The sequence below is a fragment of the Trichoplax adhaerens genome, genomic scaffold, assembly GCF_000150275.1.
Source record: "Trichoplax adhaerens TRIADscaffold_3 genomic scaffold, whole genome shotgun sequence".
NCBI lineage: Eukaryota > Metazoa > Placozoa > Uniplacotomia > Trichoplacea > Trichoplacidae > Trichoplax > Trichoplax adhaerens.
The window spans coordinates 1,278,035-1,295,617 of record NW_002060945.1 but is presented as its reverse complement, the minus strand read 5'-3'; the positions used below and the strand labels follow the sequence as shown (position 1 = coordinate 1,295,617).

General features: G+C 30.4%; 3 protein-coding genes across 3 annotated transcripts in view; 1 reads left to right on the top strand and 2 right to left on the bottom strand.

The window, feature by feature from the left end:
* Positions 1 to 963: 963 nt before the first annotated feature.
* Positions 964 to 4,925, top strand: TRIADDRAFT_54152 (uncharacterized protein; the record flags this gene model as incomplete). The annotated part of the gene is made up of 15 exons (XM_002110796.1): positions 964 to 1,023; positions 1,632 to 1,687; positions 1,990 to 2,025; positions 2,293 to 2,399; positions 2,687 to 2,754; positions 3,061 to 3,105; positions 3,245 to 3,310; positions 3,430 to 3,498; positions 3,609 to 3,665; positions 3,763 to 3,843; positions 3,961 to 4,014; positions 4,100 to 4,150; positions 4,225 to 4,293; positions 4,378 to 4,439; positions 4,856 to 4,925. 15 exons carry the CDS (start codon positions 964 to 966, stop codon positions 4,923 to 4,925), a joined length of 951 nt encoding a protein of 316 aa, XP_002110832.1.
* Positions 4,926 to 5,027: 102 nt separating this feature from the next.
* Positions 5,028 to 8,460, bottom strand: TRIADDRAFT_54151 (uncharacterized protein; the record flags this gene model as incomplete). The annotated part of the gene is made up of 5 exons (XM_002110263.1): positions 5,028 to 6,036; positions 6,117 to 6,188; positions 6,964 to 7,035; positions 7,445 to 7,522; positions 8,402 to 8,460. The coding sequence occupies 5 exons, from the start codon at positions 8,458 to 8,460 to the stop codon at positions 5,028 to 5,030; spliced, it is 1,290 nt and encodes a 429-aa protein (XP_002110299.1).
* A 3,864-nt stretch (positions 8,461 to 12,324) lies between these two features.
* Positions 12,325 to 17,583, bottom strand: part of TRIADDRAFT_54150 (uncharacterized protein) — a gene marked incomplete at both ends in the record, with an annotated part of 10,833 nt that continues 5,574 nt past the window's right edge. The window contains 11 exons of the mRNA XM_002110262.1: positions 12,325 to 12,400; positions 12,659 to 12,721; positions 13,176 to 13,247; positions 13,410 to 13,481; positions 14,016 to 14,087; positions 14,412 to 14,483; positions 14,648 to 14,719; positions 14,775 to 14,807; positions 16,022 to 16,093; positions 16,560 to 16,631; positions 16,771 to 16,842. Of these exons, the coding sequence (XP_002110298.1) occupies positions 12,325 to 12,400; positions 12,659 to 12,721; positions 13,176 to 13,247; positions 13,410 to 13,481; positions 14,016 to 14,087; positions 14,412 to 14,483; positions 14,648 to 14,719; positions 14,775 to 14,807; positions 16,022 to 16,093; positions 16,560 to 16,631; positions 16,771 to 16,842 (748 nt within the window). The remainder of the gene's footprint in view (positions 12,401 to 12,658; positions 12,722 to 13,175; positions 13,248 to 13,409; positions 13,482 to 14,015; positions 14,088 to 14,411; positions 14,484 to 14,647; positions 14,720 to 14,774; positions 14,808 to 16,021; positions 16,094 to 16,559; positions 16,632 to 16,770; positions 16,843 to 17,583) is intronic.

The following is a 17,583-nucleotide window of genomic DNA, read 5'->3' as shown; positions in this document are numbered from 1 at the left end:
GGCAGTCAATTCGATAATGCCGCTTTGTCGTTAGCAGTAATTTAGTCAGGAGATCTAGATGATTTAGCAGTAGAAGCTCAGCTTAAATATTGACTAATATTAGATCAATCGAGGCAGTCAATTCGATAATGTCGCTTTGTTGTTAGCCAATTGATCCATTACTGGAGTAGCACTTGAACGTTAAAATATCCTGTGTATGCTAAAAATGATTATATAGTAAATGAATATGACAAAGGCAAAAGTTATTTCATTAATATTGGTAGATGAAGTGTTTTATGATTATTGAATCTAATGGAGGTGTTGAGGTTACTGTATGTTATGGGCAGAGATGGAGTTGGATATACTTTAAACTAGCCACGAGACTGATGATGGTCCATAGAGTGTGTACTTAATTAATGCAGGCGTATCCTGATTTAGACTTGTTATAATTGGTATAGATATTCTAATGTACATCTCCTTTATGTAACCGATTAGCTGATTCATATATTGTCACAAATTAAACTCTACGACAAGGAAACAAACAGTAAAAGTCTAAAGTGACTACTGACTTAAAGGCTCTTTTACTAAACGTTAAACACATAAAGCAAAGTACCGTAAAAATAGAACTTTTATAAGCATAGACACATCTACAACTTTTCACCACCCAACGCTACTCAAATGTTCCCATTTATATAGGAACCGTCTAATTTGCAAACAGCAGCAGCAGTATTAATATTATACCTTACTAGTAGAGACATCTCGAACTGAAATGTTCCTTACTTGGCTTTTCTATCAGTAAATATTTAAATCTCTTACTTATATTTAATCTAAGTATTTATGTTGTCTAATTCAACTATCATTAGCTAGAACTTGAATCATCTTACTGCTATCTACACGTAATAATAATCAATATCAAATATATAATAAACTATCACAAATAATATCCACGTTAAGGCATTACTTATCTTACCTAGCACTACAAATATGGATATTTTCCATATTAGCTACTACTATACTGCACTATTATACTATTCTAACAATAAGGTAACACCGTAACATATATCAACTAATTCAATCCGATTGACGTACTTTATACACGTACTATAGGAATAGAGTACCACAATCAATGGAAATATTCAACTGACGTGCTCTATACCATTGCAAAAGAGTGCAACGATCTATCTATACTCGTATTCTATCGTAAAATTCATTTATTTAACTGATTAATTAATATAGTAAGTAATTCAATGCAACTGGTGTATTTAATACTATCGCGAGAGAGTGCAAGGATCAACGTAAATCTATATTCTACTATCTAGCTCACTCATGAATATATTCGATTGATTAATATGTCAAGTAATTCAATGTAACTGATGCACTTTATACCATCATAATAGAATGCAACGATCAATGTAATTGTATTGATTATACATATAATATAATTATGCTGTTCTTACTATGATAACCCATTTCCTCTTTCATAACTTATGCATCATCTGAAATAGGAGAGCCGCCAGGAGAGACAGTTATCAGTTGCATTAATGGTCTGTATCAATTTTGGAAAATTAAACAGCTAATTAATACCAACATCTACTTCGATAATATTCTAATCGTACGCGTAAACTCCTATGATTTTCAAAATTCTTATATAGAATGTCAATGATGCTAGGTCAACTGCAGATTTAGTTTATCGTCTTAATTGCCTGAGGTAAGAAGAAGAATAAAATAATATTTATATTTTAACCTGTATCGTACAGTAATGATCAATAATACTATATTATTCCTGATTTACTAGCTTTATAAGTTATTAAATTTATATTTAGGCAATTAATACTGCAGTACATAAATAAATCCAACTTGAATGACATCGAAAGAGATCATCATCTGTCAGCTCCGTCCATAAAGTTAGTGACTGCAAATGTTTTATTCAATCTTTCCTTGTAAAATTTAATTTTTCATTAGTGTTTAAATACAAAAATCTTATAATATCGATAACTTCTCATGTTGCAGGACATCAGATGAAGACAAAGCCCTAATAAGAAAAAAGTAATAGCCAAGAGTTGAAACAAACTATCAATTAATATTGAGTAAATGCACTGTATCACTTTGATACTAATAATGGCCTAAATATTTTGGACAGATCTAGATTATTATCTTGCCTACTTGAACTGGTTGAACTCTATGATCAGTTAGCAAACAATTTACATATACTGAGGATATAACAAAAAAAGCAGCAGTCAAACGCTTTCAGTTCTGTACTCAGCTATTCCGTTAATTACTAAACTATATATTGTGATATTTTTACACATATAGCTATGAGGTGCTAATGGAAATATCAACATCTCTGGCGGTACTCTTTCGATACTTCTATCCTATAAAAATACCAAATGCTAATGAAGCCGTTCCTATCATAGAACTAGGTTTACAATTACTTTTATTCATCAGAACTTTTTCTTAACTCAATTGAGGCTTTGATGAATAACATTATTCGAAAAAATTAACAGAAAGAATATCTCTAATACTTCCGATGTTGGTTTCTCCGCATGAAAATCTTACTATAAATTGCTTAAAAATTTTAGAAGCGATTGCTAGTAATGGTAACTAATGCGTTATTTTGATTTGCAATGGCATCGTGCAACCCTATTCAGACAGTATACAAATATAGATTAGGAAATATTTCATACTCTTTTCCTTATTTTATACTCAGTTAGCGAAATTAATTTTCAAAGTGCGATGATCCAAAATTTAATCAAGGCTGTCCATTTAAATAAATCGGTAGGTATTAAGATAAATGATATTATGAGGTTAATTAGTACTTTACATCATGCTGGTAGCCTGAAGTACTGTATACGAAAAGTATTAATATCAATTCTTAATTGCCCTACGCAGATAGAATTTTTGCAGATGACTGCCTCCGTCACATACATCTTGGCTACCTCGCGATATTTCACTTGGGAAGCCTTCAGCTATAATGTCAGAAAACTACCAATATGATAGCTAGCTAATCATAACTTTCTTGTTTGTTAAAAATTAGATTATATCTTTATACTGATTATAGATTCTTACTTCATTCGCGTTTAGTTGCTCCATATTACTGGCATACTAATACAATCTGATGATGTACAGGTACTGATACGTTTGTAAATTATGCCATATGCTTACTATTAAATACGTAAGACTAGATATTCTTTGATGTCTTTTTATATTAAGCTATTTTACACCTCATATTTATTAACTAATGAAATAACTTAATTGAACTATGCAGGTCCTACAATACACAATTAAAACTTTAATTAATTTGCTTGCGCTTCGACATGAACCTATTTTTGCGGTATGGAGCGGTTTGTGTATACGCTAATCACAGATTAAATTGATAGAAGCAAACTTAGCAATAGTGCACAAAGCGCTTATGAATAATCGTACTGATTCTACATCTTACGTGATTTATAGCGATTGCATAATCATATAACGCTACCTCGTATCTTTGAAGTGTTTACAAGTGGGTCGCCTCGCTTATATGTATGTTGCTTAATAAGATATTAAATCATATACCGTTTACTTTTACTTGGCTGCAGTAGATTTTCAGTCATATAAAAATTTCTTTTTTCTTTCTGATTATCGTATTAAAGGAACCGGCATTGCAACTGCTAAATCGCCTTGTTATGGTAGAACACTCTCACTCAGTGGTATAGACGTTTATTTATATGATATTACTAGATTTCTTTCACCAATACATTTGATGATTTATTAAATATGTGAAATTCTTTGTCTCTAATCTAATAGTTAACGATTGGTATTAAGTTAATACCTTCTATGAAAGGAATGATACAAAATTATAAGAAATTGAGTATAACAAATTTAGAGGTATGTTACGGTATTATACCTACTTCATATAGAAACGATATAATAATGGTGATTCAATGTTATATGAAATTATCGAATTTCTAAGCAAACCTCTCCATACTATCATCGATTATATAGAGTATTTTACTAATATTGACTAATCTAATCCTTACTGATCGGATCCTATTGCAGGTAAGGAAAGTATGTCAATTGATAATGTTTATTTCGATTAAATTTGCCAATAAAATAATTTCTTGACTTTTTTAATCTACTTCAGAAAATAATAGATGAAGATGTTGTACTTGATGTCATAAATTGCGTAAAACAAGTAAGATATTGAAATAGCAAATCTATCACTGCATAAAACGGTAATGACATCATATCTGCGAAATCTGTTTTTAGATGCCGTCGTTAAGCTGGAGTCTTACAGATATTTCCCGTAATGCAATTTATAGTGGTACCAAGGAACAGGTCCGTCTCGAAATACAGTATTTTAAGCTAATTTTGCAACTATCAGTTTTAGGATTAAACTTGCTCTTCTGACCATTATTACAGACGCAGAAGTTAGATGCAATCTTTAAAGACCATGACGACTTACCTTGCATGAAGGAACTTAGGTTAGCCTTACGATATTTATAGTTTAAAGTTTTAACTGACTAAGTGTCATTCTCTTACTTTGGGTCTTAACTATGCATTTTGAGTATCGACTGAGCATCGCTATATAAATAAGACCTAATTAGATATTTACACTCATCTTTCAAGACTTTCACCGAAACGATAGATATGAAATCCTTTCATCTCCCTGAAAGCAGTATGAACATCTATATCAGCAGTAGATTTGCAAACATGTACCAATATTACTTGAATTTTTATTAAAGCTAATATTTTATTACATCTATCATTTTATCGCCGAAATTTCGGCTAAATTATTATAAAGCCTTGTTAAAAAATGTGTGTGGGCTAGATTGCTCACAACTACAATACCCGTGAAGATTTAACTTCTGTTGCATTCTAATGTTACATTTAATTTTAGATATCCCTTAAGTTGTAGTAAAATTATAAGGTTGATAGAAGTATCTTCAGTCTCATATCTACAGGCATGAAACAATAAATTATATAATGAAAAGATGCCAGCTACTACTAAATTTGTTTAATCATTATCATTGATCAAGATTAGTTCCAGTGAGGAATGTAATAAGCAGTCATCAAGATTTAGTGCTAAATGTTTTCTGGCGAACTAAAAACTTCTTAATAATATCAATATTTGTAAATGTATACAAATATGGATTAATAGCTGAATTGATGGGCAAAGAAAATATACCAACAAATTGAAGTGCTATTACGTCTACACGCCCAGAAGTTAACAACCCATGCAAATTAACATAGTAGAATGGAACCCAACTGATTAAATCAGAAATTAAAATTAATGCTAGGCGTATCGCTATAACTGTATTGTCAGTTGCGGTCGATCTTCTTAAATTCTTGCCGCTACGACGAATAGTCATAAATAAACGCATATATAAGATTGTCATAGCTACCCATGCAATAAATATTATGGACAAATAAGAAATCATCCAAACTCGATAGTAGTCAATCTGGTAATTATTAGCCATACACATGCTGTTATAAGTATACAATCGAAGGTACCCTGGCATGTTAGCACTTGATATTACCGGAGCTGCTGCAAATGAAAGCGATAAGATCCATACGAACACGACAACTATGCGTGCTGTCTTAATACTCATTCTTTTCGGTGATAAAGGATAAACCAAGCAAATATAGCGATCTGAGCAAATAGTAACCATCAAAAGTACAGTTGTTAAACTAGACGCGTTAACTAGAAAGCATGCTATTAAACAAAACGGACTGGATAGCCATATTTCTGAATTCAGACCATACTCTCCAGTGCTAAAAGCTAAATCAGCTACAATAATAATTATCAAATAAAACGCCATTAGGAGATCCGATAGAGCTAGACTATTGATAAGAAAAATTGGAACCAAGCTATTTTTCTGTTTGCGAATGGAATGATTTTGAATAAACACGAGTAGGTTACCAACAACAGCTAAGATACCCACAATCCAAATAAATAATTTTTGTGAAAAATGAGACAACAAATTTTCACATGATGATAAATCGTCAGAACCCATACTCGGTTGACAAAGTTTAATTTTTGCGGGAACCATACAACAAAGATAATCACGCTTTGTCAATCTAATATATCAACATTAACATAAAAAGGATTAGTGCTTGCTAATTTAATCATTATTACATTTACTTCTGTAGTTACTAACACTGTGACCATTTCAGGCGGACCATAGAATGATTTTCCGCTAACATATGCCAAGTTATTGCCTTGCAAAAGTCTAATTATTTAAATAAATACTGTCATTTATATTAAAAATGAAATAACTAACTGTCATAGCTAGTAAGTGTGATAATACTGATATACATGACCAATTTACATTACCATTCAAATTAATTTAAAATCGAAAAGTCTATGTTATAAGGCAACTACAAGTACTAACTGTAAGTTACAGTTTAATTGAAAACTGTGTGCATAAATTTGTATTCTCGTGATATTCAATATACTTTCCTAAACTGTAAGGGCATATGAGGATACACAACTAGATCAATTTGTAAGATATTCCTAGTTTGAGTTAGAAATTTAGCGTTTCCATTGCTGATCAATAAATTAACTTACAATACTCGCAATTTTCCCATTCCTTTGAAGCATCTCCTTTGCAAACGATCAATTTTATTCATCCTGGCATCGCTATAATATTGCGTGTACGCATTCTTATCATTATTCTATCATTATTATTAATAACTAGACTGAGAGTGAAAGGAACGAAAAAGATCTTAATTACAATTAACACAAAACCAACTTACAGAATTTGAATAACTGGAAACTGGATTGCTAAGCTGCGATAACAAATGTCAGAAATTCCATTTCTTGCCACATTTCTAAACCATCGAGAGTAATTCATATTTAAAATCTCAGATAGTATTTAAAATAGAGAATTTAGACATAAAATTCTAAATTACTACTGAGTCACTAATAGATAGAATATATATTCTTTATTCACGGAAAGCCTAAATCGGAAAAAGTATAAAGAAAATCTTTGAACTAGAGCTTACAATTTTTCCAAGGACACTAATCGAGCTTCAATACTGGAAAAGAAATTGTTCATTTTGTTGCCTGAAACGTCTCTTCAATTAATAATGATAAGAATAGTTTAAATTCATCAATAAGACCATGAAATGCAGTATACAATTTAATCATCGATAATTTTGTTGATATATCCATATCTTAACAGTCGATATTAAGCATCTTCATATAATCGATCATATCGAAAAAGAATACTGGTACAACTGCAGCCATTAAGATCTCTGCGTGAAGGATCAACCCTCGTTGATTTCTAGATGTATACTGATCTTTATTATCTTTCTATAGCTAAAATAAACTAATTAGCTCGGTGATAATTATACTGTTCTTATTGGCCATATTAAAATTCCAGGCTTAGATTCATCTATAAGCTAGGTAATATCTATCCCAGATCATTACTGTCTATTCAGGAATCGATACAACGCAAATAATAGAATCAACTGAATAACTTACAATTCTAAAACCACATTATTATCGTATCTAGTCCTATTAGCATAGTTAAGTTCCTTCAAACCATTATCCTTAATGTGCCTAAATTAAGCGGAAATCAAGTGGACGAGAGTTAATTCTGGTAAGTAAATTGTAATTCCGTAATGACCAGGAGTAAAATTATACTAAGCGAATGACGTGATTTTATTTATCCTATGTCGACATACGAAATCCTTTCGCAAATATTTTAACTAAAAAATCTTCTATGAGTGCTATGCCTTACAAGATTCTAAGAATTTGATAGAATCGCCAATATTCATCAGGTAACTGTTCGAATTTTAAACTGCTGATGTCACTGAAATAGCAAAATGAACGCTCTTAATCAGCTGAAATTCAATTTACCAAAAATCATTAATCAATGAAGATAATGTCAAGCTTCAAAGTGAAATTTAACGAGTAACTGAATATATCCATTTTCTATTAAAGCAGTTAGTCTTGAAGGGATTAAATATTCTGATAGATTGTGTTTAAATTTTCTCAAATTAGCATTTTACATATTGCCCAATTTACAGTTCTATCGGATTACGTTTCTATTTATTACCTGATTGTAAAGTAAAAATTTTACTGCAGCATTTCGAGTCTATCACTACTGCAGTATGACACTCAAAATATTAAATTAATAATACAGTAAAAGCAAATTACATAATAGTAAATTTCGCTTTATATTTTATCGTATTTAACGTTTATAGTCGATCTTTGATGCAAATTTTGCCACAAAAGCTGTAAATGGAAGGATCTTGTTGAAGATACAAAGAACTGAAAATTGACTCATTGAACTAAATTTAAATCATTTAGTGGCTAAAATAGAGTAGTAGTTGCTATTATAATCTAACTGCAAGAAAATAAATACCGTAGGTTTAGATTCTATACGACATGAAAGCAACAAAAATTCATTCGTATTAACGCATGGAAATGGCTTACATCATCATAAGATAGCTTGTTCCTCTTCCCATAAATTCAGATAGTTCTGTCAGTGTCATCGGATTATAGCTAATGTTTCTAATTATAGTATTATAAAGACCATAGTTGATTAGGAAAAGAAGCTTAATACCTACAGAATTCTGGTGTAAATCCTAAATTTTCGAGGTTAATTTCAGTATATCAAAAGTATTACGCTCAAGATATTAAAAAGTTATCCTTAGTTAAAAGAAAGAGCTACTTTAAACTGTGCTATTACAAAGCATATATCTTCTCAGCTTAATGTCAGTATATCGAAAATACATCATCCAACTTTATGCTTTACAAAAAGTCGCAGTTGGCTAAGTAAGGAGGGAATGCTGCAGTAGGATGCGCAACCATTAAAATTTTTGGACTAGCCCTTTGCATCAAACTGCTTTTATACTCTTCAACTGTATATGCGTATTTTAAGTTTATTCTTGGCTAGAATATAGAAACTTTTCGATGTATTTATTGGAAATGAGAGTTATATCTACTGTGTAAGGAAATAAGTGACTTAAACTATCATAGTTTAAATATAATACTTGTTACCGTAGTTTGAAATGACATTATAAAATTCCGATGATGAACTTACAATCGCCGATATTGATTGAAGGTTGTTTTATGCCGTATACGCGTAATATTATTGCCAGCGATATTTCTTTAGTTAGGAATAAGCCCATGAACATATTTCATTAAGATAAGGTAAACATATTAGAAGAAGATCACCCTTAATGAATATAAATTAGTATTATTTAGCTATACAAAAAGTGAATATTACATTATTCAGAATATATTCATGACGTTTATTGAACTTTCAACTACTTTAAGTCAATTTAATTAATCTTCTGATCTAAAAATTTATCAAGAGTAAGTTACTATCTAGTTGTTACTTTCCCTAAATCTTTCTCAATCCAACTATAGTAATTAAACTGATTCAAAAATAACAAACCGATAGCAAGAATTTAAAATTTACTAGGTCAAGTCTATATCCATATTGGAAAATATTGCCAAGTGATTGACTACAATAGCATGAGGATAATAAATTAAACATGCTGTACGTACAAGACTAGGATTTGCTTCAGTTTATCAAGTACCGATTCTTTAATATTCATGCCGTTGGAAACTAAGTTATTAAAACTAATGTCGCTACAAATTCAAAATAAACTTCAAAATTAGGCAAGTATTGGCATCATTGAAATAAAACAATTCTAAAACTGAAAATCATACAATTCATTTATTTGTTGGAATAAGGTGTCGCAATCAGAGTCAATTTTCTTAATGTTGTTGTAGGCCAAATTACTGATATAAAAATTTAAAATGTCCAATAACTTCATTAAATCCGAATATTATATCATATAGTAATGTTATCAGTCTTGATTTAGTCTCAAATTGAAATTAGTAACTAATTCTTGATATTGCTTACAGCGATTTTAAGGCAGTTGGTAATCCACGGCAGGATAAGTAATTAATTTCATTACCTTGCAGATCTCTAAAATTTGTAGGAGAGAAAATTTCTTCAATTGTAAGTAGAATATTTATGAATAAAATATAGAACCGAAAATGATACCGAGCGCTATCTCATTAATTATATTACTGCAAGAACATCAAAATTTGATAGATTATCATAGTATTCTTATTGAAATCGTTGCTTATTTTTAATAGCATAGTCTAAGTTTGATACTATAATTTTAATATCATATAACTGATAAGTATATGTATATATATACTTACAATTGACTCATAGAAGCAAGTCCCAGATCGCTAACTTCCGTCAACAGATTTTCGCTAAGATCTCTATAAAGATTCAGATGTTTTTAGACAGTGCCAAGTAGGAAATTAATCAAAAGAATTAAATAGCTCTTATTCCAGTGAATCAATTATTAAGAGTGATATTCCGTAGCTGGAAGGCAAGACAAACTTACAGTATAGCCAGAATAGGAGAGTGACGAAACGGACCACCACTCCATGCCTTGATCCTGTTATCGCGTAGATAACTATATCATGTCGAAATTAGTTAGAGTACTTCATCTTGATCTATCAATGCAATAAATTCTTGGATGCTTACATAGCATTCACTTGTGCCATTGATTCATGGAAGATATTGTCAATATTCTCTATCAGGTTGCTATTTAAGTTCCTTATTTGATAAACAATTAGTATTATTGAAGTAGTTGTTAAAACCACGATTTAGCCAAAGTATAGTAATGAATAGAAATAAATCTAAGATCCGTTTCATTATAATAGCATAATGAAGAAGGAATAAATGATGGATTCTTTCATCTACACTTATCTAATATATATGCATGAAATTATAAATTTCTACACTTGTCTATAGATGTATTGAAAATACCCAGTAGAATTAGTATAAGTTATGTGAAGCTTACAAAGTCTTTAGCGATGAGGAATTGGTAAAAACATCAACAACTGACGATATCATATTATTTTCCAGAGACCTAGTATCCCCATAGCACGATTTAAAATTAATTTCCTCAATTTAAATCGTGACCTAGCTACATGATTATTATCATAAGAAAATTTTCTGTTACAGAGTAGTTAGCTGGATATTTTCAAAATAGTTTCCACGTAGGTATCCAATTCGGTTGTTATCCAAGTAACTAAAGTAAGTCAGAAATTTAATAGAAGCATTCGAGCGACATCAAACACAAATCTATAGAATATAGCTGATAACTTTAAACTAAGGAAATTAGAAACAGGTTTAGCGATTGCTGTAGCTTACAGTTCTCGCAAATCAGTTAAGTTCATGAAATCCTCTTTATCCAATGTTTTAAAATTATTTCTACCCAGCGATCTATAAATAATTTAAATATAATGTTATCTTAATAATTATACCATCAGTTAATCCTCTCTGAAGTTTAATAACTTCTAATTATTCCAACTTATGAATGCTAATAGGTATAATTTAATCATCGAATAAGCACAGTATTAAATATCTGATTCAAAGTTATATAATATTCTGCAGTATCGGTACATTAATACCGCCATTTGTCTGTCTAAATATATATTTGACTACATTTTGAAGTAGTTTATATGTTAATAAAACTGTGATTCCAAATTGATAATGAGAATAAGTACTTACAGGATACTGAGTTTAGATAAAGGTCGTATAAAGGTCATTTTGGTCAAATAATTGTTTCGCAAATATCTATTAGGCAATATCCGTTTGTATTTATCAATACTTTTCGATATAAATTCAATAAGAAAAATGTAACGCAAAGAAGGATACATACAACGAATTGAGCTCAGTCAAAGACTTAAATGTATCAGCTTCAATCGATTCCAATGAATTCGATGAAATGTTACTTAAATTAAAATTGAAGTAGTCAAGGAATGATATTGTGGTCTTTTAAATTAGATCCACTACTTTTTCAATTGAATATCATTAAATTGGATTGCTATAAAGAATATCATATTCATTTAACCAAAATAGATTACACCCTTCCTAAGCCTACATTGATAGCATTATTGATCCTTTCCATACGGCCATGAAACGTTCATTAATGTGTCGATATCGATTTCCAGTTAAATCTCTGTAAATAAAAGATAATACAACGAAAATGTTGGCTTTAAGTGGTAAATACCTTCATGAAAATGTTGCAAGTTGTGCATGGCGGTGTCTTTAAAAAATTGACTCTAACGGATAACATATACCTCATGCACATGCTATTGCAAAAATCCAAGACTGAATCTGAGTATGATTACTAACAGACTAACACTATACTAACAATGATTAACTCTTCCATAAATTGCATGAAAATAATACCCAGAATGATTGGAGGTCAAGATTGCATTTTACTGTACATAAATATTATATTTTAACTTTAAGCACATCCTACTCCAAAGTTTGAATTTTCTAGCTATTTTATTTTCGATTCGCTAGAATTTACTCACAAATGACGTAGCGATGGAATATTAGAGAAATTCAGGGGAAAATCTTCTTGTAAGAAATTATAGGATAAATTTCTAGAGAAAAAATTGTAAAAAAAATTGCTCTTATACTAAGCGTTTAACTTTAAACTACAATTAATTCTTATAAGATGGCGCTAGCTCTCCACACTTTCTCTTATATGCACGATAAAAGTACAAGAACAAAATTTTACTTGCAGGTAGATAATTTTTAGTAAGATTGAGTAACAACGGTTCTAATCTATTAAATGGGCCATTTTTGCTGATTAAAATACGTGAAATATATAGCTATCAACTAGATATTTACAAACTTACAAGGATTGATAATCATAGAAGTGAAAATTAGTATTTTCATGAAATAAATTATCGGATAAATCCCTGAAATAAGTGACAAGATAGAGAAAAAAAAGATTAACTTATACTAGATTAAGATTAAACCGAGCATGGAGCAGTGTGCCTTGAAAATGAAGAGATATAATTGATATTTTGATATATTATAATATAGTTCGTCGACATTATCTTGCTAGTTATATTAGGAATTATAAAATGCGTGTGAATTCGATGGTGCTTACATTATTTTCACCGTTACATTGCTCAGTAGAGTTTCAAATTTTGCAAGATTTTGCAAGTTAGATTTGGATAAGCTTCTATATCCACAATTAAAAGCAACGATATATTCTGTTACTATTCATAACAAAGATGAGCAATATATAAATTCGCTGACATTAACGCTAAATTTACTTTCAAATATCAGTCAAATTTATAACCTTACCTACTTTATCGAATTAATTTTAGTGTTTTGTAGACTAAATTCCTAATTAATTTTGCTTACAAAATATCCAATGTCAAAGCATCCGGTAACTTTAAATCCTTTATATTGATGATACGATTGCCATCGAGCTGTCTAAAAAATATCACAGAAGTAAAGGCTGAAACAAATACAGATTTTAATTATAGACGATATTTACAGATGTAATTTTTATTAATTGGTAAGTAATAATATCCAACATGGTAATGTAGGATTCAACGTTAAATCTAGAGATAATAATAATCATTCGATGCTTACAATCTCTTGAGATTATGCAATCCAAAGAATGCTTCAGGATGCACACTTACGATTCCATTAGTTTTTAACGATCTAATATTGAATAATTACCATAGACTTAGTAATTTTATTAAAGTTTAATATGCAGCAAACGATGAGATTCATCTTCAAATAAATTTTATTTATACGCATGGAATTTAACATCTATTATTATATTGCGTTAAAGGAATTTCTTTGCAACATCTGTCATGGACAGCTACGCACAACTGTTTACTCTTAGCTATGTAGCTAGTCCTAAACACTACACAAACATTATCGAAATTTAGAAAATAACGTTTGTATTTTTATAAAATTTCAAATTCTTTGTTGACATATATCCTATAGTATATTAGAGAAGATTGAGTATTTAATCTTCGCAATTGTATTTCTGATATCAAGTGTATAGCTGACAAATGAAACACCTACTCTTGCGATATCTATTCGAATTTTTCATAGACATCGCAGAACTAAGCAAATTCCATCAAATATTAAACTAGAACATAGTTACTAAACGAATATACCGCACTTACGATACCATATCTAGTATCAAATATATCGTAAATCCTAAATGCTTTAGAGTAAACTTACAAAAATCGTAAATTACATAGGTTTTCAAATTGTTTCGCTTCCAAGTTCTTAATGGTATTCTCATCTAAATATCTAATCGCGAATCATAGCAGTTATATTTTCAATTAGCTAAAACTTATCAAAGAGAGTAAATTTTATAGCAAAGTTACAATGATTACTTCAAGTTTTATTATAGTAATTATCCGGTATCGTAAACCAAGACTCGTCTATTTCAATATTAAATCTACTCATTGAGTGGTTTTCTGTAAGTAATATTTATTTGTAATGGGTTTAAATTTATTATATTCAATTATGCTATAGTATTTCTGTACGGGTAAAGATGCTTATACAATGGCTGCTTAACTCTTTGGGTTAAAATTACAGCACACGAGTAGTAATTGGTATTTGGTAACTTACAGTTCCTGCAACGCAGTTAAATTTTGAAATGTTGTCGAGTTTAAGGCAAATAATGCGTTGTCAGTCAAGTCTCTAATTGCAATAAAAGTATACTGTTAAATGATCCAAAGAATATTTTTAGAATCCATTTCCTACAGAATGAAGTTATAACATCAAAATGAAATGTATTTCGAAAGTATTTATTTACTATAATGTTATTAAACGCTGCACAAGATTTAATATCCAAACCAACTTACAAACGTTGCAATGTATCCAGTCCGTCAAATGCTGTCTTCAAAATGGTATGGATATTATTAGACCTTAATACCCTAGTATTTATTTGAATAAATGATTATTAAGTCACGTTATTAAGGCATCACTAACATTTTATTATAGTCTGGGTAAAGCGCCGAGAATCTAAATATAATATATATATATATTATAAACGTTTAATCCAATTACAGTTTCTCCAAACTAATAAGACCAATAAATTGATATTCATTTATGACAGTCAGTTCGCAGTTACTGATTTCCCTATTTAAAAATATCAGCCAAAAATTAGTAGTTTATCGCAGCTTTAATTTTAGATCTGTTTCGCTAGCTCTCAATCTATTATAAGTATTTTGTTCTAACTAAGAAATTTCTATAACTTTTTGATATGTAGCTATATCAAATATATTGGTATATTTTATGGCATGTCAGAGTAAGCAAATATTTTACAACGCGCTAATGGCTACAATTACGTTATTAAATACGGCATGAAGACGAAGGAGATGGTTATGATGAAAACTCCAATACGAAAATTTAATAGTTGGGTACGCTCAGAATAGTTAGTTCCTGTAGTGATGCACCCTATATTTGCTTGTAGCGATAGCTATATTTGATTGTGTTGTGTACTATATTTAGAATAGTTAAGTTTCTAAAAATAGATATTCTTGTGCTGCTAGATTTAGGTGACTGGTAACTACTATATTAGAAAGTGTTATTCACTAATATAGCTGTTAACTAATTATGGTACAGGACGTTATACGACTTGAAATACTAAGATTGTAAAGATGCCCAATACCTTACGGTGTTGGACATTAATGGTAAAGTAATAATATTGTAAGCAGTTTGATTAATACTGTAAAATGTAGTGATGATTCATGTCTGATTGTAGACGATGTTATTGCCTTAAATAGATTCAGAGAAAAGTATATAAGGTGTACAAATCTGAGCGTAAAGGAGGAGAAAAGATTTGATATCTAATTGAGCTCAGATTACTTTAGACTAGATTCTTGTGAGTAATTAATTATTGCTGTACTATTCTTTAGAACCTTGTAATAAAAAGCTTTTATAGTACTGGATTCCTCTGTGGACTAAAATTACTGTGGAAACGATATTACAGTTCCTTATAAATATTTTACGTTAATAATGTTAATCGACATAGATCTGGAGTGTTAGCGATTCATGGCAGGATATAGCGAAATATTACGAAAATTTCTGTCTTACAGCGTTTTCAAGGATATTAACGTTTCAAAACTCCTCGGTGGCAGCTCTTGAATATTATTTCCGTTCAGCGATCTAGCAAGTGACGGCAGTTAAAATACAAGCTGTTGATAGATAGCGAACGTGTTTATACAACTACTTACAATCCTGTAATGGATCCTAGGCATGCGAGGCTATCATACCAAAGTTCTGTTAAACGGTTACCTTCCAAGTGCCTAATATGTATCATTTGAATATTATAGTAGGCCAATTGTATCCCGTACTGATATTAAAATGTTATGATCATCATTTAGGGTAGATAGAAATCGATTAATGACTTACAAATCTACGATACTTGATAATGGGCAGAATGTCCTTGGATGGATTGTTTCCAACTTGGCGAAGTCAATGTCTCTAATTTGTAAGTTTATGAGCTATTATTTGCCTTAAATTTAGGTAATCTATATTGCTTGAAATATGTCGATTATATTCATCATCTACACCCAGCTAGAGAAATTAATAGTTCGTTCTGCATATATTTTAAATGAAAGCGCTATATGTCGGATATTTTGTACTAAAAGATGTGTATTCGCTCATTAATTAACACAGATGTTATCATCAAAATTTCTGTTGACTACCACAGCTTTCTACTTCAACTAAAGAAATCTATGGCTAACCATCTAATTGATTTTAGAAACTTACAAGTTCGTCAAAGATGAAAGACAGGCAAAACTATCATTGTGTAGTTCTTTTAATTCATTTCCTTCCAGTAATCTAGCGAGGACAGTTAAGAAGATACATGAAAGGCTAATTTAGGGGTTGACTAGTCTGCAACTACTTGGATCCCAGAATCAAGCACACCGTCATATTAAGTATGATAGAACATGAAATAATAAAATTGGCTTTTGCTTACAGTTCTTGTATCATTTGGGCTCCGCAAAATGAATTAGCAGCTATTGTATTTATCGAGTTAAATGATAAACGCCTAATTATTAAATGCGTAAGCCAGAATATTAGTAAAGCAATATAAAATTTACAGCGCTGATAAAGTTAATAATTGAATCAGCTAAATCATCTTATAGATTGATTGCAAGCTACATACAATGTCTTTAATTGCGGAAGGCAATCAAAATCTCCAGAATCTATTTTGCTTAAAAAATTATTCTGCAGGAACCTTACAAATACAAATATGAAAAAATTATCAGTCGATGCTATCTACATATTTGTAACAATTGTTTTCTGAGTTGATTAAGGATATGACTGCTATTAATGATCCCCCAAATAATTGGTATTAACAGTTAATAAGACAATAATAAATCAAGACTTACAGATGAGCTAGTTTATCTAAATGACAAAAAGACCGAGAATCTATTCTGCTTATAAAATTGTGCTGAAGATTTCTATAGGAATAGAAAAAGCAACCCGATGTAAATAGAACCAATCACAAATAAATCATTGATTGAGTAATTTTGCCCATCAGTATCTGTAGCTAAAAGGTAAATTTTAACAATCCATCGACACAGCTAATACTAGTATTTGTATATATATTCGCTGTGTACTGTTTAACATAGTGATATTACGTAGTAGTAAAGGTAAGAAATGAACTCAATCATGGAAAGGGTACATGAACAACAAAGAACTGATTGATGCCGTGTGACAAAACTAGAATCAGCGAATGATCGGCTAGCATTTACAAGATAATTTTAGTATTACTGCATTCATGGCT